The sequence below is a fragment of the Crocodylus siamensis genome, chromosome 5 (assembly GCF_052110815.1).
Source record: "Crocodylus siamensis isolate JL-2025a chromosome 5, ASM5211081v1, whole genome shotgun sequence".
Taxonomy (NCBI): domain Eukaryota; kingdom Metazoa; phylum Chordata; order Crocodylia; family Crocodylidae; genus Crocodylus; species Crocodylus siamensis.
Window position 1 is genome coordinate 21,510,225 of NC_143399.1, and position 23,017 is coordinate 21,533,241.

A 23,017-nucleotide genomic window follows, 5' to 3' on the forward strand; every position below is an offset into this window, starting at 1 on the left:
TCCTGCCCGGTGGGTGGGCAATCCCTACTACCCTGCACTGCGTGGGGGTCTCTGCCATGAGCCCCCAAAAGCTTCAAAGCTGCTGCAGCAGCCAGTGGGGGGGGGGGGGGGGGTTGCTTTTAAAGGGCCAGGAGCTGGAGCAGGCAGGGCAGCTGTGGGAGGGCTGGAAGAGTGGGCAGGGGGATCATGGCAGAGCCCCCCATGCAGTGTGGGGCAGCGGGGATCACCCCCTACCTGGCAGCAGCTGGTGAGTGGGGGCTATTTTTTTAGCAACTGGGAGCTGGGGCAGGTGGAGCAACCAGGGGGGGCAGGCAGGGGGCTCAGGCAGGGAATGGGGCCTGGCAGGAGTCTCCCCATTGTCCCCTCCTCCAGCCTCCCCTCCCCCACCCCTACTTACTATCACAGGGCATGTCCACACATGCAAGCACGTGCGCTTGCAGCAGCTCAAATAGAAGTGGTGCAAATTTGAGCCGGGGCTTTTTGCTTCAGCGCACTTGGTCAGACATGCACTTTGTTGTGGAGCAACTGGTGCCACTTGGGGCAAAATAACCCTGCCTGGGTCCTCCTGGATCTTCAGCCAGGGGGAGGTAAATCTCAGGACCAGCACCTGTGCTGTCCCCAGCAGTATAAAAAGCTGCCCTGTCCTAGCCCCAGCAATTTAACACCCCCCCACCCCAGCAAGTAGCTCAGGGCTACTAGCTCTCAGGAGCTTCTGGGGCCCAGCCATTTGGTACCTGGGTACACTACCCCTTGTGCTAGCTGGACTGCTCAAGCAGCTTTGAGAGTTCCCTGCATCCTCTGCCCACTGCAGCAGTCTGGAAGTGAGGGCTGCTGCCTGGCTGTAACCTGCTGTGCACCTGCCAGACTCAGATGAGGACTACACAGCTAGTAGAGGCATCTGCCCCTCTCAGCCAGCTGCCAGCGGACTGCGGTTGCAAGGTTGGGCGTTGTGTGGCACTACTGGCATTTGTGCCCTTTGCCTGGCCATCTGGGCAGCTATCACCCAGAAGATGTTCCAGGTGTGGTGGCCTGCTTTGAACTGTCAACACACGTTCTCCTGGCCCCATTTGTCCAGGAGGTCAGCCACAGCCAGATGGGTCCAAGGTGCCAGTTCTGAGCAGACAGGGTCCTGCCACTGGCTGCCCTAGCAGGAATTCTGGTGTTCCCTATTGGAAAACTAAAAAATCACTGATTTAAAAAAATCCCAAATTCACTCTGTAAAATACCCCCAAATCCATGTTCCCCCACAAATAAAATGAACACTATAAAGACGGAGAGCAAAACAGACAGTGATCAGTTGGACAATGTTTTATTGATATATCTTCCAGTGTTAAAGCAAGTCTCTTATAATAATAAAATGACCTCTAAATACATGTTTTATAAATTCATGAATACATGTTTTGCTGCACTCCCACAGGGCAGTGGCCCCCACACAAGGTGTTGGGCTCCCCAACAGGGGGTTAGACCCTCTCACAAGGGGTAAGCTCCCCCAACAGGGAGTTCAACCCTCACACAAGGGGTATGGGCCCCCAACAGGATTCAGCCCCCACACAAGGGGTATGCCCCCCCAACAGGGGGTTTGACCTTCTAACAGTGGGTTCAACCCCAAAACGGGTAAGGGCCCCCAACAGTAGGTTCAACCCCCCACAAGGGATATGCCCCCCAACAGGAGATTCAGCCCCCACACAAGGGGTATGGCCCCCCAGTGGGGTCTAAATGGCTCCCACAGGGGCTACCACCCAGCTTGCAAGGCTCATATGCCCCATCCCAGCCCCCCAGTTGCTGCCCCACCTGGCCCCATCCCCCACCAGTTGCTGCAGTGCCCCCCAATGACTGCCCCATCCAGCCTCACCCCCCCCCAACTTGCACCCCCAGGCCCCCATGGCTACCCCCACAACCCCAGGTGCCATCACTTAAAAAAACCCAGACAAAAATCAGGAAAAAAAATGGGGGAAAAAAGCCTCTGCTTACCTAATAAGCAGGGGTGGGAGGGGCTCCAGGGCCTCCGGGCAGAGCCCCCCAGGGCAGTGAAGGAGCAGCAGGGCCTGGGCTGGTGCCGCTGGGGCTGTCACCCACGCTGTGCGGGCGGGGCCCCAGTCAGCCAGATGCAGCCAGACTGCAGGTAAGTATAGGGGAGGGGGGAGTTGGGTTTTTTAAACTATGGGGTGAGGGGGCAGGGTTCAGGGGACTTGAAGGGATGGGGCCAACCAGGGCAGGGGCCAGGGGCCTGGGGGGGCTGGCTGCAGCAGGGGTTGGGTGCCTCAGGGACTGGCAGGGGGAGGGGCCATCTCCAGCAGGGGGAGGGGCCTCGGGGACTGGTGAGGGGAGGAGCCAGCCCCAGCTGGGGTTGTATGGGCCTCAGGGGAGTTGGCAGGGGGAGGGGCTGGCCACGGCAGTGGTCAGGGGCTTCAGGGGCACTGGAGGAGTGGGCGGGGCCGTTGGGGGTCCCCTCCGCCCTCCTCCAGCCCCCACAACCCCTTACTCACTGGCACCGGAGCCCTGGTGCTAAAACGTGGCCTGGCCGGCCCCGTGTTTCAGCACCAGCGTGAGGGACCGACCATAGAGATGCTCTGGCAGTCAGTGTCTCCATGGAGGACCCAGCCTCCGGTTGCCTCAGGGCACGGTCAGGGACCGTACCTGCCCAGCTTTTTTAAACATTGATCTTTTTTAGACCCCCGGATAATATGTTTTTGTTCCTGCACGTGCCTGTTGCCCTGCTTCAAAGGAGTTTCAGGTGGGGCAACGGGCACATGCGCGCTCGTGTGGATGCACCCGCAGAGTCCAGGTCCAGCTCCCTGCTGCAGCTAGCAGGAACTCCCTGAATCACTGAAGCTCTGTGACTCTTTTCCAAATCAATACAGAGAGCTTCAAATCAGTCTGGAACTTTTAATTGGTCCCCTGATCCTATTCAGATTCAGAAATTTGGCCACCAAATTGGGCCGAATCTCCTGTGAATCAAATCAGCACCCAAAGCTTCACACATCCCTAATATGTGTGTTTGTGTGTTTATAATCCACATGGCTTCCTCTGCTTCCACTACTTAATTTTACAAACAGAGCTGTTAATAATGACAAAGAAAATAATTGTCCTCAACAGGGATTTCTTATTCAGTGGAGCCATTAAGTTCAGGGCCTGTTAGCAAACCTACTAGTGCACCTGTGCTATTGGGAGCTGGTCAGGTGCCAAGCTCAATGAAGCTTGTTGCAGTACGGATATAACTTATTCAGGCAACGTTACTCTGAAGCCTTCCAATACAAAAGTACATTCATAGATCTGTGCCTAATTTTTTTTCCCCCTCAACTTGGTTCTTGTTCACTTTTAAATCAAGCAGCTTGAGGTAGGGACTTCAAAAACTGTTTTATGTGTTAACCCCCATAAAAAGTAGTGGATAAGCTTAGTGTCATCTATTTGGTATCCTTAATGATTTAGGGACCTATTCTGCCATCCTTTTGCATCCTGAATAGCATCCTTCTACAGCAGTGTGATTGCCCATTCATATTGAATAGCATCCTTTTATAGTAGTGTGACTGCCCATTAAAAATAAGAAGTACATTGTCTTCATTCTCTTACTGGAGTATACAACCTTTCTACTAGTCATACCAACTGTGGACCAGCTTGTGACCAGATCTTGCCTGTGCAGAAGCATAAATAAGAAGTCACCCTCCTGGTTTTTCTCCTCTTACACTGTGCATCTCTGCTGTAGGAATGAGATAGTAGCAGGCATTGTGTCTATTATTATGGAGGTGACAGTAGAGTGAATGAAGAGGGTCAGGGAGCATGTGGAAAACCCTGTGCGTGGCTCCATTCTCCTTGTAATCTGGACCAGGTTGTGTTGGCCAATAACAGATTCCTACAGCAGAGAAGGAATAGTGCTCCTCATAATTGCTTTCCTCAAAGACCCCCAGCATGCTACTGCTTTGTGGTGTCCTTTCTTCTGAGCAAAGAACACAAATGCCGCTGTGGTAACCTCTCTCACTCTGATAAGGGCAGTATTTGTATTTATTTGTGTATTTACTTGAGTTATATATCTCCTTTCGCAGACGAGGCTTCAGAACACTCAAGTAAAAAACAAAATAACTATGCCAGGTAGATGAAAGTACAGAGCTGTCATCGATTATAAACTTTCTGACACTGCAGACTTTATGCTACTTAAGGAAACTAATGAAAAACCCAATTTTGTGATTCTCACCCAAGCTAGTAATATCTTCCCCTGTGACTTGTCACATTATCAATAGCTGAAACAGAAAAAGCCTTTACAGCTGTTGTCCTCTGCCGAGTTACCATGACATTGTTGTCTGTCATACAATTTTATTCATGTTTATGAAATATGGCCTTTCACACAGACACAATATAATGCATGGACGCACGTTGATGCACAGTAACCTTTTCTATACAAGATCCTTTGTTTCAGTTTTAGTTTGTGTAGTTCAAATATTTGTAAAGTAGACTAGTTGTTCTAAACAGTTGTCTGAATTAAATGCGCTGCATGTTTTGTTGAGCAAATGTTTCTTATGTCTACATAAGAATGCGTGATAGACTTGAGCCATTTGTAGCTAAGCAAGATTAAAAAGATTTTTTAAAATATTTCTCTCATTTCTGAATAGATTCCTAAAATATCTGCTACTTTTCCTTTGTGAACTAGCAAGGTGTTTCATGTCCAGTCTCATTTAGCACGTCTCTGTAGCATGTCAATGCGCTGCCCTAAGAGGAAATAAAACATTTACATCTTGAGGCAGAGAACTTAATAAAAGAAAATCTTTTGTAATGGGATAAACGTAGATTTCATTTGCTGGGTGAGAAGGATTAGACTTCTTTAAAGGTTTGTGACATTTCATGATTGCTTTCTACACTGTGTATTTTAGCCTTGATCTTTTAGAAAGTAAATTTTGGTCAGTGTTACTAGGTTTCCTTATATTACTGCATATGGGGCAGAAATTCATATGGTTTTACAACATGTCTAGTATTTAAGATGCAATCAAGTTTTGTATACATTTGAAAAACAATTCCGTAACAATCGTTTCCATAACCTGTAATTTCTCTTAATTTTTCATCCTATGTGCACACACAAAAAAACAAAGCATTAACTGTATATACACATTTTAAAGACCAAATTGTGGATTTCTCATGCATAAGTACTTGCTCATGTAAGCATCCATTAATTTAACTTCCACAATAGACAGTTTTGGCCCAGTAATTCTGATGAACCCATAACTTGGTGTTACACTCCTTACTGACATTGAAATGATTGTGTCACAAAATTATGAGATTACTACATTATTAAAACTGTGGCAGTAGGAGCCACTCTCAGGGACCGGAAGTGGCAGGGACAAACCCCGATGCTCTGGGAGACAGACCTGGGGACTTGGCCCCCAAAAAATTACCTGATAGTCAAGCCAGGCCACCAGGTGGGTCATGTGAACCAGCGCTGCACCAGCTTTTCAAGCAGCTTTCAATCAAGCTCAGTGGCGGCCAGCTGATGACGTCAGCCACAGCTGCCACCGTGGGGGATTTAAAGACACCGTCAGAAGCCAGCAAGGAGAGAGGAGGCAGGAGGCAAGGAGATGAGGTTGCTGGGGTGTGACCCAGCTGAGCAGTGATTACAAGGAACCCTGCCCCACAGAAAGTAGGTGCAGGCAGTGTCCAGGAGCCAGGAAAGTCTTGCGACCCCACGCTCCTGGGGTCACTCACCATCCTTAATGTCCAGGCAGGGTTTGTTTGACCATGAGCCTGCAGAGGGCACCGCAGGTGCAAGCGATGCACTGGGGTCAAATAGGACTGAAAAGTCAGAGCAAAGAGCAGGCTGCAACCACGAACCTGCGCTGTGAACAGGGGCTGGTGTCAGTTGAACACAATATTTTATTGATATACAGGTTTCCCTCAATTTATGCGGGTTCTTTATATGCAAATTTGCTCTTATGCGACTAGCATATTTAGACCCATAATTCGTTATATGTGAGGTAAATTTGCTCTTATACAATCAGCATAGATGCCCCCCTTCCCCCCAACCCAAGCAGGTAAGTCTGTGGGGGGAGGGGAAAAGGCCATGGCCCCACTCACCCCAGCCCCAGCTGCAACGGCCCCAGGAGTGGCCAGCACCAGCTACCTGTAGCTGCTGGGCTGCACCATGCTCCGCCTGTTCCCCCAACCCCGCGCCTGGGCTCTGCTTGTCCACACTCGCCTCTGGGCTGCACCATGCCCTGATGCAGGCAGCTGGTGTCAACTGCTCCCAGAGCCACTCCAGCATGGACTGAGGTGAGTGCGGACAAGTGGAGCCCTGGACAGCTCAGCACTCACCCCAGCCCATGCTGAAGTGGCCCCAGGAGCAGCCGACACCAGCTGTCTGCACCAGAGCACGATGCAGCTGGCATTGGCTGCTCCTGGGGCTGCTGCAACCAGGGCTGGGGTGAGTGCTGTTCAGTTCCCTTTGCTTTGCTGCCTTGTACAGCCCCAGGAGTGCCACCCCTCCCCCTGCCCCTTCTCTAGTCCCAGCCTCACTCCCTCCCTCACCACCATGGGAACCTTTCCCTATTTGTTACATTGTAAAGTGGGTTCACTTTATGCAAATTCAATTTATGTGCCATTCTTTGGGAATGCATGTACTGCATAAATCGAGGGAAATCTTTACTTACAATTTAAAGCAATTTGGCAGCCTACCTGTGCCCCAATTTCTATAATAAAAAAAAATTATAAATACCTGTAATATTTGGCATTTGATTTTTGGGTTTTTTGTCATAGAAAATGAGAGCTACCCCTGCCCCCTTTGCTCACCAGGCTGTGGGTCCAGCTGTAGCTATCCCCGCCCACGCCCCTACTTTGTGGCACTGAGCAGCTCTGATATTCCAGGGCCCTGGCCTGCCCCTCAATCCCAACCCACAGCTCCACAGCCTTCCTGGTGCCCTTCACTCCCAACCCACAGCCCCCTGGGTTCTGCTGGTGCCCCTCACTCCCCACTCCCAGCCTTCTGCCCCCACAGCTCCAGGGTCCACAGGCCCCTTGCCCCCCAGCAGCACCCAAGCCCCAGCTGCTGCCCACAGGAGGAGGCAAGTATGGCAGAGTAGAGCCCAGCTCCTCCTCCCTCCACAGGTGGCACGGCTGGAGCAGAGCCCATTGTGGGGGGGGCAGATGTGGGCTGCTCACTGTGAACTCGAGGCTTCCTGCCCTGCTGCCCTCCTGCCAGTGCCTCCACAGTCCAGTAAGCAGGACACAGCATGACAGGGAAGAGCAGGACTGTTGGGGTCGTGACGAGGATCGCACTGGACCATGCCTCACCAGCCAGAGTCAGCTCACAAACTCAGGGATGCCTGACTTATGAGAGGCTGACAAAACCTAATTGGACAGAAAGCGCGCACACTTGGCAACTGACTCTGATTGATAAGTGCCATTGACATATGTTTATGGTTTTTTTGTTGTATGTTATAGTCATATTTTGTGTTTTATTGTTATTTGTGACCACCCCTCTGCTGTTAAACATGGCTGTTTAAATAAACCTTCTCCACGATCCAACCCAGGAATCTCTAGAACCTCTTCTCAGATCTGGCCGACCAGCATCGGGCCGCGACACAGGACCAGGCTGGGAAGCTCATTGCTGTTGCTGGGAGCTCTGTGCTGTCATGGCAAGGTACCCCCTGCCCACCCAGCAGGAGCAAGGAGCACAACTTTGTGCTACCACCCCCTGCTGCAGCTGGGCAGGCAGGGGGTTCTTTGCCGTGGAGGCATGGGGCTTGCAGCAACATGGGGCTTATGGCAGCACCAAGCTTCCCCGCCCCAATCTGCTCTGCCATGCTGGGTCCCAGTCACTGGGCTGTGGAGGACCCGGGGGAGGGCAGCAGGGTAGGAAGCCTGAGCTGGCAGCAGGCAGCCCTGCTTTTGCCCCTGCCCCATGCACAAATCTGGGAGGCACATGCCCCACATCATCCCCCAAGACTGCACATAGCAGTGAGGAGCCAGCTTCCCTGTCACCTCCAGGCAAGCCACTCACGGCTCTGACCCGCTTTCCACCCAGGCCCTGCCACCGTGCATTCCAGCTGTGGGCTCCAAGTCCCACACATCGCCCCAGCTGGGCAGCAGCCCCAGCCCAACCCAACTCCCCACCACCACCCGCTATGTGAGCTTCGATTCCCACTCCCCCACCACCAGACTTAGCTGTGCAGAGCTGCTCTTCAGGTTGCCTGGTGGCCATGTGCACATGTATATGCACATATATTCATGGTGCTCCCTGCGAAATATCCTTCTCCCACTCCCCCCAGCTCCTTGCAGGCTGGAACATTGCCAAGCTGCAAGGGGAAACCCACCATTTCCCATGCTTTTCTACTTTGAAAGAGAAAATCTGAGTTTCCTCCTTAAAATGAATAAATCTGGATTTTACTGCTTTTGTTTGTGGCAAATGGAAATTCCAGAGCCCTGCTCATTAGTAATGGTGACACTGGGAATAGAAGCACATATCTGACCATAATCAATGCAATGTTAGTATATCTATATCAGTTGCCAACTGCTGGATACTATGGAATGCTTTAGATTGTTTCAAACCATATCTTTCCATTAACTTTGCTGGGATTTCTATTCCTGACCCATGGCATGATGCGGTAAGTGTTTATTTTTTGTTGACAATTCTGTATTGGTCCACAACATTTTTCAAGGATAATGTCTAGAGGCAGGATCTTATACCTGGTACCATACTGATGCAACAAAAGGGTTTTTTTTCACTCCACTGGGAATCTGATTTCCTGAAACAGTCAAAGTTAGAATTTGTCTTGTAACTCCTGAACTTTTACATGCTTATTGTGGCTATTTGAACTTTTTTTTTAATTTGGCAGGTCATGAGGGAAGCAGTACTGGCTCACTGGAGAAGGGAAACTAGCAGTATAATACAGGGCTTTTGAAGGAAAATAGCAGGAAGGAACTGTCATTCCAAAGTTGATGTTATAATACCATTTTTGAGTCATGCTGCAAAGCCTTTCCTCCAGAATGCGGTAAATTTGAGCAGTACTCAGTATTTGTACACTTTTGATATCAGTGTCATAAAAGAAGCAGTTACCTGTATTATACTAAAGTCAGGCAGAAGGCAGGGTAGGGTAGAAGGTCTCAAAGACTTGATCAGTGAGTTATGCCTTTCTGAATCAGTCTTTAACGTGGCACCATGCTCTACCTTTAGTATACAGATACAGAATCTTCAGTTCAAATAAGAGTATTCTTTGTTGCTTGTGTTATTTATACAGTGCTATAGATAGGTATGGTGTTTTATGAGTATGCCATTAAACTTACATGTTTAGAGTCCAGATTACATAAATAGAAGTGAAAGCATTATTGACATGTTTTAGGAACTCAGTAATTAGCAAAACGAACAAAACAAGAAAGGGGAAGGAAATACTGTAGTCCAGATTCTGAATCCTTACTCACGCAGTATTTACACCTTGACTGTCATGAATACTGTCACTGATTTCAATAGACTATATTAATAGGAGTAAAGTTTTACCAGTATGAGAAAGAAACACACTCCAGCCAGGTTTGTGTTTGCTGTTTGTGTAATGGCTGATTGAGATACAATTGGGCAGATCTAGGAAGGGTGCCATGGTGCAGTTACACTCCCCATTTGATTCCTTCTTCACCCAAACTGTACTGCCTGGGAGAGGCAGCAGTATTTCTATTCAGGCAGTGCTGAAAGAGTCAATTTACTTTGTGATTTGTCACCATATTGTGCCTGATTCCTGCCAATTTTTCTTTACACCATAGATATTAATGACCCTATTTCATTTTTAATGGTCTTGAGGTTCCACTATTTAAAACTATCCTCTTTTCTGCAATTCTGCTGTCTGTTAGTCATTCCTGGAAATGCCATTTTTTTTCCTACTTCACAGCCCTGCAGACTTCTAGTTCTAGATAAAAACCTTAACTCAGACGTAGAAATGACTGACTACAAAGTATTGGGGGTGGTATCAACATGCTCAAAGAGGCTAGCTTCTGTTTTATTAATCTGAATGAGAGATGTACATTTTACTACAGGACTAATGACTTTTGACTATTTTGACTAATTTTTGCCTGGTTTGTTGTGTTTTCTTAAACTTTATATACCATATAGCAAATTAGTGCACATTCCAGTAGTAATATTTTTGCTTTGATCTTAAAACTGAATAATGGAGTGCTAGCCCCTTGCCATATTAGTAAACCATCTAGTTTCTCTTTAACTAGAGAACAATAAGAGTTGGTATGTGATGATGTGCCTCACTATCTGCCACCCCCATTTTCAAAATCTTAGATCTGCCCAGGAATACAATGTTAACATCTTGGGTTTTAAGAACACTGGCTTTTATTATTTAAATGTGACCAAGTAATGCTGGGTTACTTCAAGTGACCTGGCAGAGGTAAGTTGCAGAAGACTATCCAAAAGAAATGAGGTGTGGAGGAATGAGACTGCAACACCCTGGGGGCAGGGTATGAAACAAAAATGGAGTCATAAAAAGAGCTTAGAGATCCTTAGAGACCTTATTTTTATTCTACCTCCACAACCTAAGCACTGCATGCCTCTTTCACTTCCCCCACTTTATCTGGAATGTAAGTTGTTGAGGCTGGAAGTCTCTTGCTGCATATTTGACCAGCACCTGACATAATGAGGTCCTGATCTCATCTGGAGCCTGCAAGCCCCACTGCAGTACAAATTATTAATCTAACAGAGTGAAAGCAGTGAGAGGAGAAGACAGCAAAAAAATAACAAAGTCCCTTTTCAAATGGAAATTCTCAGCACCTAGGGATGCATAACAGAAATATTGCCTTTTTCTTTCAGCTTATTCCAACTCACAGGGCTGATGAGGGGACCAGAATGTCATCAATTTTGTTGACTCTTCTAGCAGAAACCAGGCTTCTTGCCAGTTCACTTACCTCCCCACTAGCCTCCCTGATCGGTTGCTGTGGAGCAGGAAGCTTGGCAGCCCTGAGAGCCTAAGCAGGAGCTGAGACACATGGGGGATGTAAGGTCATCTTGAGTCAGGGCTGCCAGCTTTGTGGCTGTAGAAGTGCCTAGGAACAGGAGTGTGAGGTGTCCAGGCAGCTCAATGAACCTCATTCATTTCATTTTGAAAAGGAAACAAAATGCTATTTTATTTTTTCCAAACAAAAGCAGGGCATTCTGGCTCTGTGGACATTTAGAAGTTTTATTCTAATATAGACTGGGGGCGGGGGTTCGATTTCAGAGCTTTCCGTGGAATGATTGACCTTCCTTATGGAACAACCATGGGCCAAGCTGACTCACGATGGGGTCCATCTTATCATATGATCTACCTCCCATCCAAGTCAATGGAGGTAGGACTGGGCATCTACCAAATATGGGCTTGCTAAAAATATGGATAAACAAACAATGTAAATTAAAAGGGAGTAGGGGGCTACTATGCATTAGTTCCTCCCAACTCTTACCCTGCCAACTCTTACCCTGTGGTAAGTGAAAGCTAAACCGGGCAATTTTGGTTTCACTGATGGCTAAGCTTTCATTTACTGTGAGCTATGAGCAGTTATCATGGAGGAGCTGACATACAGTAAGTTGCTACCCCTTTCTAGCTAGCTGTAACTTACTTGGTTCTCTATATCCTAAAATGAATTTACACCTTTTTAATTATCTTGTTACTTATGTAGCATTACAAACAGTTCATTTTTCCCCATTCCTGCAACTCACTTTTTAGGTAGCTGATTACAATTATCTCTATTTATACAGGGGAAACTGTAGCCTAGCATTGCAAAAAAACACCCAAAAAAAAAATGTAACAACAGGATTATAATTCAAGATTTGCTGATTTCTAGTCCCCTGTCCCTACCAGTATACCTGATACCTGTAAATATATTGCATTCTCTGTTTGGAGCACTAAGGATCCAGTGGTGGAGCCTTCACTGAGGCAGGAATAATGAACCCTTTACTTTCTAGAAAACAAGAATTTGGGTTGGTTTTTTTTAAAGGCCTGTTCCATCAGGAATGCGGGATTTGATTCAGTGAGCGGTAGCTGGGTTTGCTAGACGGATGCAGATAGTATTTGTCTAGGTCTCTAGATCATTGCCTGGCTTCCATCCATCCTCAAATGTTATTGTGCAGGCTGGTACAGGCTCAAATAAAGCCAAGATGAGTGTTTAATGATTTTATTCATGTCAGCTTTCTTTATTTAATTAGTTTTGCTGTGTAGTGCAATAATAGGGCTCATAATGAACATCATCCTAATGATTTCCCTGAATGCTTTGAGAGCATGCTATAATGAACAGAGATTTATCCATACTGTATATATTATACTATGAAATTTGAGAGGGGAGGATTATTTCAGTAACCTTTTAGGCAGGAAATTGAAGTCTGAGAAATTGGGCACTTAAAAAAGAATATCAGGAGTGGCAGTTTAAAAAACAAATGAAAGCCTGAAAGATGTAAGTGCCAGAAAGACTGGGGGATGATGGGGAGAGAAGGGAGGGTTTGAGAAGAGTGGTAGAAAGTATTAACAATCATTTGGCTTTCACAAGAAACCCTATAGACTTGGAGAATGAATTTAGCTGTAATAAATTAGCTTGGTGATTCCATCCTGTTCTTGTTCCTAAATCTCTAAGGCATAAAGCTTCAGTTTCTCTCCCCTGTCTACTCACAGCTCAGTAGATAGCATGTGGAAGATTAATCCCTGTGCAAATGCCATTGTTATATTGTGGTAACAAAAATAGAAGTACTTTTTTTGTGCACTTCTTTTAATCCACTGTCACAGAGGAACCATTGTAAACACCTGTTTCATTATATGGGATATTGAGTCCCACATATTTTATTTTCATAATAATGTGTTTTATTTTAAAGGTCTTTTCATTATCATTGACACAACTGAATGTTATTGGAAAAATGCTGAAATGGGTAACAATGACTTACAGCCCTTCCACACAGATGATCAAAATGGATATATTCTTAGAGTGAAAAGGAATTAATTTGAAGTAAAAGTAATTTCAAAGGCCTTCTTCTGTAAAGCCTCCATGTGAAGAACTCCTCAGAATGTACATTTGTAAGACTGCACATTTTCAAACATAACAGGGGACAGGAACACAACTTTAAAAACATGATAGAATTATGTGCAGCTGAGTAATCTATAGACATTATACCTGTAGTGTGTTCACTGAAAAACATTGCTCTTGGATTTTTAGTACTAATTATATAGATGTTAATTAAGACTGGAATAACAGTGCAATCAATACAGACACCCTATTTTTTGTTTGTTTGTGGCTTTTTTTTACCATTGTGCTCATTAGTTTTAATTATTCAGCCAGCACTTCAAATAAATAGAATGCAATTTTACAAGGAGAAATGCAAAGTGCTGCACCTAGGGAGGAAAAATGTCCAGCACACCTACTGCCTAGGAAATGACCTGCTTGGTAGCATGGAAGCGGAAAGTGATCTTGGAGTCCTAGTGGACTCGAAGATGAACGTGAGTCATCAGTGTGTCGAAGTCATCAGCAAAGCTAATTGCACTCTATCATGAATCAGCAGATGCATGACAAACACAACCAAGGAGGTGATACTTCCCCTCTATCAGGCACTGGTCAGACCACAGTTGAAATACTGCGTGCAGTTTTGGGCGCCACATTTCAAGAGGGACGTGGATAACCTGGAGAGGGTCCAGAGGGCCACTCGTATGATTAAGGGCTTGCAGGCCAAGCCCTACGAGGAGACACTAGGGCACTCGCAAGAGAAGGTTGAGAGGTGACCTTGTGGATGCCTACAAATTCATCATGGGGGCGCAGAAGGGAATTGGTGAGGCTCTACTCACCAAGGCACCCCGGGGGTCCCAAGAAATAATGGCCATAAACAAGCAGAGAGCAGATTTAGACTGGACATTAGGAGGAACTTCTTCACATTTAGAGTGGCCGAGGTCTGGAATGGACTCCCAGGAGAGGTGGTGCTGTCCCCTACCCTGGGGGTCTTCAAGAGGAGGTTGCATGGGCATCAGGCTAGGGTCATCTGAACCCAGCACTTTCCTGTCTATGCAGGGTGTCGGACTCGATGATCTATTGAGGTCCCTTCTGACCCTAACATCTGTGAATCTATAAATAAATGACATTTAGGCCATAGGTTGTTCATTGCATGCTTTCTTTTGGCATTTGCTCTGAGAGTTGTTGTTATGATTGGCTGTTGAAGCCACAATGTTGTTCCTCAAAATGAAAAGTCAGGTGAATAGAAAAGGGTGACTTCCTTTAACTTGCGTTTCCCTGGGGTGTGTGCTGTGCCTAACCCCATATGAATGATTCTGGAATATTAATCAGATGTTGATCATTTGTCAGTGTTAACCAGTATTCACTATGCATATGTGAATGCACATTAACTGCTGTTCAGCAGGATGTACTTGTAGGACAATTAGGAGCACAGAGCTGGAAGTGATCCCCTCCTCCCTGGCTAGCAAGGCTTGTTCCTTGCGTTTGCAGTAGCCATTTCTCCTCAAGGACATCCACACATTGCACCATAAAGCTTCTCATTTAAAAGGAGAAAAACCCCAGAACATGGCATAGGGAACAGAGCAGAAGGGACAGTGAAAGACTGCCACAGCAAGGAATGTGTTGGATAAAAGATGATTCTAGGAAGTGGATCGAACGTGACACACAAGGAAGGCAACACGCCCCCCTCCCACAAGCCTAGTTGCAGACAGGACAGTCATTGATCTTTGGGCTCTATCCTCAGTTGTCATGACTGCCATAATTAGCTGGCGCTGAAGAAATGACTGGCTGCCAGGAGTGCTATGGAGCAGCCTCCTCCTCCTCCCCTGCAGCAGCTGTTGCCCATTTGTTGTTTCCTTCAGGGAGCAACATCTCAGCTCAGGTAGTATTTGGGAAGAAGTAGCCATGTGCTCAGTGAGGAAGCACTCCTAATCATGCAAGATGAAGAGAGTAAGACCATGTGGATTCCCTTGATACCAAGGCCTAGTCAAAGAAGGTCTTTGCTGCAGTGTCAGCTTCAGCTGCCTTGAGTTTTGCCCTTGCCCAGACCCTAAAAAAAATGTCTAGTTCAAGTTAACTGGTACTCTGACCTTGAGGTTTCTGTTCTGGAAGTGAGATGAGAGGAGTTCAGGCACTGCTGAAACTAGCTACTAAGGCAGATGGGGTGCAGCAGATGAGTTGCAACAAATCAAATGGTAATGTAGTGGCCTTGTGTGCCTCATGGTGTTCCCTAATGTGGTCACTCTCATTAGGCTCTCACTCAACTCAGGCTAGGTGCTGTAGTGAAATGGCCTTTTATGGCCCTTATGGGTCTGCTGAGAGTCCAGGTTCAAGAACCCAAGCCCTCTTGAGTTCTGTGTCACTAGTTTTACTTTTGCTACTTGATCACATGGAATACTACAAAGGCAAGTCTGTACGACTGTCCCTATTATACAGGTGTAGAAAATGGGACATGGAGGTTTGAAGAAATATTCTGCTCCCTACCAGTGGGGCCAGATGCAGTGGATGAAGCTCCCATGGAGATACCCAGTTTAGCTTTAAGCCTCAGGTACTGCTAGCAGTGTAGTCTTGACTATACAGAGCTGAGCATAGCCTGTAAAACCCTGCAGAAGATGCTAAGTAAATACTCAGGCCATTTGCTCGTATGGAGCTCAAGGCTACTGTGCAACACAGCTAATGATATGTAAGCTAGCTAGCTCATGTTGAAGTCACACTGTTATTTCTAAGCTCAGGTATATTTTCATTATATCAACTGCAGCTTCTAACACCAGGCCCATCCTATAAGATAATTCCTCTTAAAGAAATGGTTTCTGCGGAAGGCCAGATCTTATTTCCATTGATATAAAAGAAAAATCTCCTAATAATAACCCCCCCAACATATAGATGAGTCAGCAAAATGAGTTTAAAAGTTGCATTAATACAAAGACACATCAATGTGCTTATTAATCTTGTTCTCCATTAAGTTTACAGTGGAAGAGAGAGGCCAATGTATACGTATTTATTGTCAGCCCTTTCTTTATATTATGTTTTAATGCATGGGGAAAGGTTCACGCAGCATGTACTGTTAGATGGGGGCCCACAGTTACACTTTAGGAATTTGGGAAAAGAAAGAAATCTTAATCTAATAAAAGCAGGGGGAAAATAGACACCCATTATGGTAATACACTTATAGCTCTTCTAGTTGCTTGGCAACTGGATGTGGAATATCAGTTAAGAGGCCTATGTCTCTTCTCCTGTATTTGGGTGCATATCACAGAACATATTGTCAAAGCAGCTCAAAGTATTTAAAAATATGTCCTTGGTTTTCTGTGTAAATCAGTGCAAATAAACTGATGCACTCATGCTGTGCTAAACAAATATCTCAGGAGCACTAGTTTGTTTACAATGGGATGTAGCATGCTGAAGGTTTTATGTATGTATATATATTCTGTGCACATGTTGCTGGTATCTTACCTGGAATTCTTTGGTTAAGAACTTTTATCCAGAGCAGTTGTCAAGGTCAACCCATAGGCATTCAAACATTGGTGATATTGCTTTAAATATTTATTAAAAAATACCAACATAAAGGTAAAGAGCAACACAGATGAACGAATAAAATGAATGTAAAGATAGTCAAATAGTGGGTGATGAGGCAAGTAGTGTAAGACAGGTAAAACACAGATAGACAGAGAAGCAGACTCATGTTAAACTGAATTCTGAGCCTGACAGTCTATACAGATTAGAAGAAAAATGTATCCATTAACCTGGTTGTTTGTAATTTTTATAGCCTTGGAGATAACTAAACTAATCTTCTTCCTTCAGCGAGCCATGTTCAGTGTCTCAGTTCCATCAGTTTATGTCAGCAGGCCCATCCAGGGTGGTAGAAAGTCTATTTGCACATGCTGCCTCCATCTCTCATTCCTTTTGGAGTGCCAGTGTTGGCCAGCAAGCAGTCTCCAGAGTAGGTTTGTTCACTATCAGTAATCTGGGGTTGAAAGCCTCCATTGTGAATGTGGTGCCAATACTGCTGTCAGCTCTATGCGGATAAATATTACCCCAAATATACAACAGTGGGTGCCTATACAGTATCTTTAAGGTTTTGGGGTGAACCAATCAGCCTTTCAGTTAAAATTAATGGCACTTCAATGGCACATTAAGCTATGCAAACATAAGAAAGATGTGTACTCAGAAGTAATCTACCCATAGTTGATTATTAGAGTTCAGTCCCCTTAGTTCATTTCTCTACACCAATCTGGGGACAGGTTGTTAATTTTTCCTCAGGCCCCTGAATAGGTAATCAAGAGATAGAAGTGAATATTTCTATTGAAACATTTGCAATTTATTTTTTTGACACTGTATTTTAAACAAACTGTTTAGTTACCTTTATTATTTTACACTTGATAGCACACACTGTTTTGCTCTGTGTCATTGTTGCATGACATTCCATTTGGCGCACAGTTTATTTTTAGCCAGAGACTATCAAAGTATTTTTCAGTAAGACTGTCACTGCACTTGAACAAGGAATCATATTACTGCAAGAACTTTTCTGAAACAAAGAAGAAATATTGAACAAATGGGGAATTATAAATCTAGACCAACCCAAACTTGCACTGGTAATTAACGTTGCTTCTTTAATGCAATATACTATATATGCATCAACAAGTGGCAAATGTAATTTTAGCAAATTACTCATTGCTAATTTACTTCTGGGTTCAAGGATATGAGATGGTATTGTTTCTGGTCTACAAGAAGAATGGCTTGACTCAGATCACGTATGGTGTCTGTGAAAGAAAGGGAGGAAGCCAGCAAATTTCTACAGACTGTTAGATCATATTAGATTAGCCTATTGTGCTGATTTAATTAATATTTCATTAGTAGAAAATTACAAACATTAGCTCTATTTTTATTCTGTGCATCTATGTTAATATTTAGGATGTAAGAACTAACAAATATAATCCTCTGGACTAAGCTTCTCATTATTAAAATGAAATACATTTTCCAAAAGATTCATATATATGTGAATATTCATACATATATCTGTGATATATCTGTAATCTGTTTTATAGCCTAGATATAAGTTAATTTTATATCCTATACATGAGTTATGTGTATATATGACAATATTGGTTACACAAGGTAAAATAAGTAAACTTTTGTATAATACTTAATACCACATTTTAACAGTAAATGTCCATAATTGAAACTGCAAGTGTTAGTAAGAAAATAATTATAATTAGACACATATTAAAGGTGAGTTATTTGATTACTGGTAGGTTGTGATCTGTGTTCTGTTTTTTTATGACACTCAAAGATATCGTGAAACACATTTGCTTTTCTTTGTTAGATGAATGGAAGAAGAAAGTTAGTGAATCATATGCTATAATCATAGAGAGATTAGAAGATGACTTGAAGATCAAAGAGAAGGAGCTAACAGAACTGAAACATGTGTTTAGGTAAGGTATTTTGGCAAGCTGCTTATTACGTACAGCACTTACTCAAATCTAAGACTCAAGATTTCTCCTATTCATCTGGAGGGGGGGAAAAGCCCCTCATCTTGAATTTGCGTATAAGGCAGAGGTGGGGGAAAGGGAGTTGCTGCAACTCTGACTCCAGCCCTGAGCCCAGGTTGAGGCCAGAGTCAAAGCCACAGCAACTTTTACCCCCCTTTCTACTTGTCCCCTGTAGACATTGCCTCCCACTTGCCCCTGGGAGCTTCTGTCCCCTTGGAGCAGAGCCAGCAGCTCTGGTCCCAAGTTGTTGCTGCACGGTTGGGCAATGGCTAATGCTAGATCTTCCGTGTGCTCCATGTCCAGGAGGGAATAAACCTAGAACTGCGCCTGACAGTAAGCAGCTGGGGAGGGGTAGAGGCTATGGGTATCACACAGGGGGGCAAAGGCTGCAGGAGGCAGGTGGGAGGAGAGAGGTTCCAGGGTGATAGAGGCTGCAGGGATGGAGGCAGATCTGCACTGGGTGGAGGGCAGGCTACAGGAGGGACAGATGGGAGGGGCCACGGGGCAAGGGAGCCACTTGGCCCCTTTACCATATGCCCCCTGGTGTGGCTTTGCCTGCTGCCGGGGGGCTGGGGGAAGGAAACATCTACGATGATCCTCTGATAATTAGGTTCTATACATGCTGGGTTTTTGTTTGTAGCCGTGTTGGTCTAAGGACATAGACAGGCAAAGTTCTTTGGGTAGATGTGATATCTTTTATTAGATCAACGGGGGTGCGGGGGGATGGAGAGACTTTCTATCCCTGAAGAAGGGTGATTGCACCCAAAAGCTTGCAAATAACTTTTTTCCAACTACTCAGTTGGTCTAATGAAAGATATCACATCTACCCAAAGAACCTTGCAGTTCTATACATGGAAACATAACAAATTTATAAATTTTTCAAATAAAATCTAATTGTTGACGGGTTATTTAAAATTCAAAGTAGTCTTGCATTTGGGTGAATATGATACTTAGAAATAATAATTCACTTTTAAATGAAGATTTATATTGAATGATGTAATTCCAAATGTCTCCAGTTATGACAACAACATGCACAAATAGAAAGTCTCTTTCCTGCTATGTGTTTTTAAAAATCATTTCTAATAATTCTGAGCTAGTGTCTCTCCTTTTAGTACCAAGATTAAGGCCACTAATTTTTTATTTGTTCTGATTGAATACTGCCAATATTTTAATACAAATTTAGAACTGTACATGGATTTCCTTTAGCAGTATGCATACTTTTTTTTGATCATGTGACAGAATTACATTTGCAAAATAGTCTCCTTGTAGGAATATTTTCTAAAAGTGAATTTCAAATTCATAATTGCAGTCATTTTCTCAGGAAAGCCTAGATAAACCAGGTTTATCCGGTCAGATAATACACCATGTAACCTATTAATCCAGTCAGGGCAGTTAAATACTGAATCTGTATGGTGAGAGTTGAAGCATCAATCAACAGGTTCAACTCTATCACCTGCCCTACAACAGCAGGCAACAGAATTAGTCAGTCTTCTTGTGAGCATCCCAGATCAGAATCTGGTTTGAAGACCATAGCTCTTTTACTACAATAAAAATAATGGAATAATTATTCGCTTTTGTTTTCCATCTCTGAGAAGAATATCAAATGAGGGTAATCAAATCCTCCCACATGGAAGAAATTTGCATGAAATTTTGCATGAAAGAAAAAAGTTAATGCTGAGAAAATGGCTGGTTGTTGGAGGTCATGAAGAATGTGGTCATCAGATTACTTGAAAATAAATAGGATGATAAAACATGTACTGGGCCACTAAATTATTCTCCAGAACATGTGAGTTACAACAGAGATTATTTTTAAATGACATTTTCTTTCCAGTGTTCTGACAAGGTGGTTTTGGGCTGAAAAATGTTTCCCATAAAGAACCTCAAACCCATTCTTGTACATACATCTATCTGAGTAACTGTTTAAGAGGGGTTTGGGGCATTTTACATCATGTGATATGTATTACAAAGAAGTAGCCTCCAGGAAGTGTAACTGTTCTTCTGCTAGAGGCAAAAGTAGAGCTTGAGGGCAGGGAATGAAATAATTGCTCTTTATATTATCATATGGTGTCCTGTGCTGTCAGAGTACTATTGCACAGAAAAGATGTGCTTTCCACCTTTGTGTGTTGAAAGTCTCAGTGACGATGTTCAGTTTATAGTGGTACCTACAGGTTGCTACAGAAATCAAAATTCTGGTTGGCCGGTGGTTCTCAGTCTTTTTGGACTTGAGGCACCCTTCACTGGACATCAGGCATCCCTCTTTGGACCCCTCCACAACTTTTGGGAATTAAGTGGCACCAAGTTGAAAAATTAATTTCTGTATTGCAGAGGGGCTGGGCACTGGGGGTGAGGTATTGTTCAGACAGACCTGCAGGTTATCTGCATATCTCTTTATACCTCCTTATCTGCTCACACTTTTCAGTGCCTTTCAAAAGATCTGATGGCACCCTGGTTGAGAATCACTATGCTAGGCACTGCGGAGTGCATAATCTTGAAGGATTTAGAATCTAAATAAGACAAGACAAGGTTGGTAAAATCTGGCTCTTTCATATCTGGATGGTTCATAACCTGCTTAATTCACGATGGGTCTCCAAGTAAAGGATGAGTTTCTCAGCTGTTTACTACTGCTTTTACTTTGAAGGCACTGTTTTTTCACTCACTTGGAACACAACAGTGGTTCTATGCAATTGTTTGCCATGGTCCTCTGTGCCCTTGGATGGTTTCCAAACCCTCATCTTCAGAAGGGGCTAATGAACCTAACACTACCAAGTATCCAGGCTGTACTCTACTAGTATTATGCCTATTTTAAACCAGGGTTACTGAGGTACAATGTAGTGACTTGCCCCAGGCTACACAGGAGATCTGTTGCAAAGCTGGGCATCAGATCCAAATTTGTGTACTTTTAGTGCAATGCCTCAACCCAAAAACTATCCTAAAAAGAGAATATTTGCATACACTGACAGATAGAATCACTTGTGGAGATGGAGTTAGAAGAAGCTCTTGGGCTAAAATAAGCCTTGAATTTAGACTTTGTAACTCTAAGCTTCATTTACAATTAAGGTTTTGTAACCAAGCAAATATTCCCTGCTTTGCTAGTGTCTGAGAATTGCAAAGGATTTAAAAATAGTTTATAAAGAGAAAAAACTGAAAGTACATTTTACTTTTCCAGGTTATGATTAAAAGAAGGTTTAAGCAAATAGCCATAAAGGTGAAAAATTAAATTTTTAGTCATATATAAGGTTTATGAGTGAAATAGGTAAGGAAATTATGTCTTCAGAAATATGTGAGTTTTGAACTTGACAGAGTCCTTTTCAATGCTAACAATAGTTTTATATCATTGAGCACTATAAAAGAACACAAGAGACATAATTATACAATATGATCGTATTTGAGTATTTTGAGACTTTTAAAATCCATCTGTCAAGTGAATCAATCCATCTCAATGTGTACAGCAAAATGCATCAACATGCAAACCACAAGAATTTTAAAATAAAAGACAAATTAACAAAAAGGACTTGTCTCCTAGGCCATGGAGTTTGTCTTTCCCACAATCACCCCCTAAGGAAAACCTTAAAGAATAGATGGAGCTTACAGTGGTATCATTAATCACAATATGCCTGAGAAGACATGTATAGAACTAAAATATATAGGGAGAATGAGATTTTCCTTCTACTGCTCAAAACATTTTTTCCCTTAGTAAAAAGTAAGTGGTAAATGAAAAGCAGTCACTGAAGATAAAAATGCTGCCATAATGGTAGACAAAATATTCCATTTCAGAAGAGTTTACATGAAGAAAATATTAACAAAACTACCAGGTTTCCCTTTATGGTTTTGATAGCTACTGTGTAAGAGGCAGATGCAAAAAGTTACCTTGGACCTACTCAAGTCGGTACTCTGAGAGAGGTCTAATTTTTGTGTTCATGCAAAATTCCTGGTACTTTTTTGAATTATTGTTCCTTATGTAATGAGCCAGGCAACCTGGAGACCTTACTTTTCATAATCCATTCTAACCTGGTGATAAGAGATGGTCAGGAGTTTCCATCAGAATGATTTGCCAACAAAAATGCAAAGAAAATTATGATTTTCACTGCATTATTCTATAGAAAAATATAAATAAAATATTGTTCAAGTTTGGTTCAAACTGTATCAGAATTCTTAATTTCATTTTGACTCAGTTAAGTTGCATTTCCTCATCAGTGTATTGCATTAGACAGTTGTTTTTCTTGCTTCATTTCCTGCCTCGATTTTGTTCTCCAGAGGATCAAACCTTCCATAATGCAACATGTATTTTTCCTCTGCCCCGGACTCTGTCTGGTGTCTCATAGGAGCCATATGTCTCTAAGGGCCATTGGAGAGGCAGATAAACCATAGAACCTTTCCAACGGAGGACATGGGGGCATTTAGACCCTAAACTATAGTTGGTACAAAGCAATATTGAGCTTAGAAACCTGAGGCATAATGTTAAAGTGACTCAAAGTGTTTTGGATCGTGACAGTGAAGTGAAATGCAGCAATTTGATTTCAAGAATGCCAGCATGTTTTTTGATAAAAACATTTAAACAAAATGTTTCAACATTTCCAAGTCCAATTTTTTCAGAGTCTGTGTTC

The 23,017-nt window shown here is 43.8% G+C and overlaps 1 protein-coding gene across 4 annotated transcripts in view; it reads left to right on the forward strand.

The window, feature by feature from the left end:
* The window catches only part of LOC149863589 (serine/threonine-protein kinase TNNI3K), a 212,003-nt gene that overhangs the window by 9,689 nt on the left and 179,297 nt on the right, over positions 1 to 23,017 (forward strand). For 2 of the 4 annotated variants that reach the window (XM_090046881.1, XM_090046882.1), the window contains exons 1-2: positions 17,412 to 17,516; positions 18,248 to 18,356. In XM_090046881.1, the coding sequence (XP_089903007.1) occupies positions 17,477 to 17,516; positions 18,248 to 18,356 (149 nt within the window). In that variant the 5' untranslated portion in view covers positions 17,412 to 17,476. Of the gene's footprint in view, positions 1 to 17,411; positions 17,517 to 18,247; positions 18,357 to 23,017 lie in introns of those variants that run through there. The other 2 variants (XM_090046885.1, XM_090046883.1) reach the window with 2 other exon arrangements.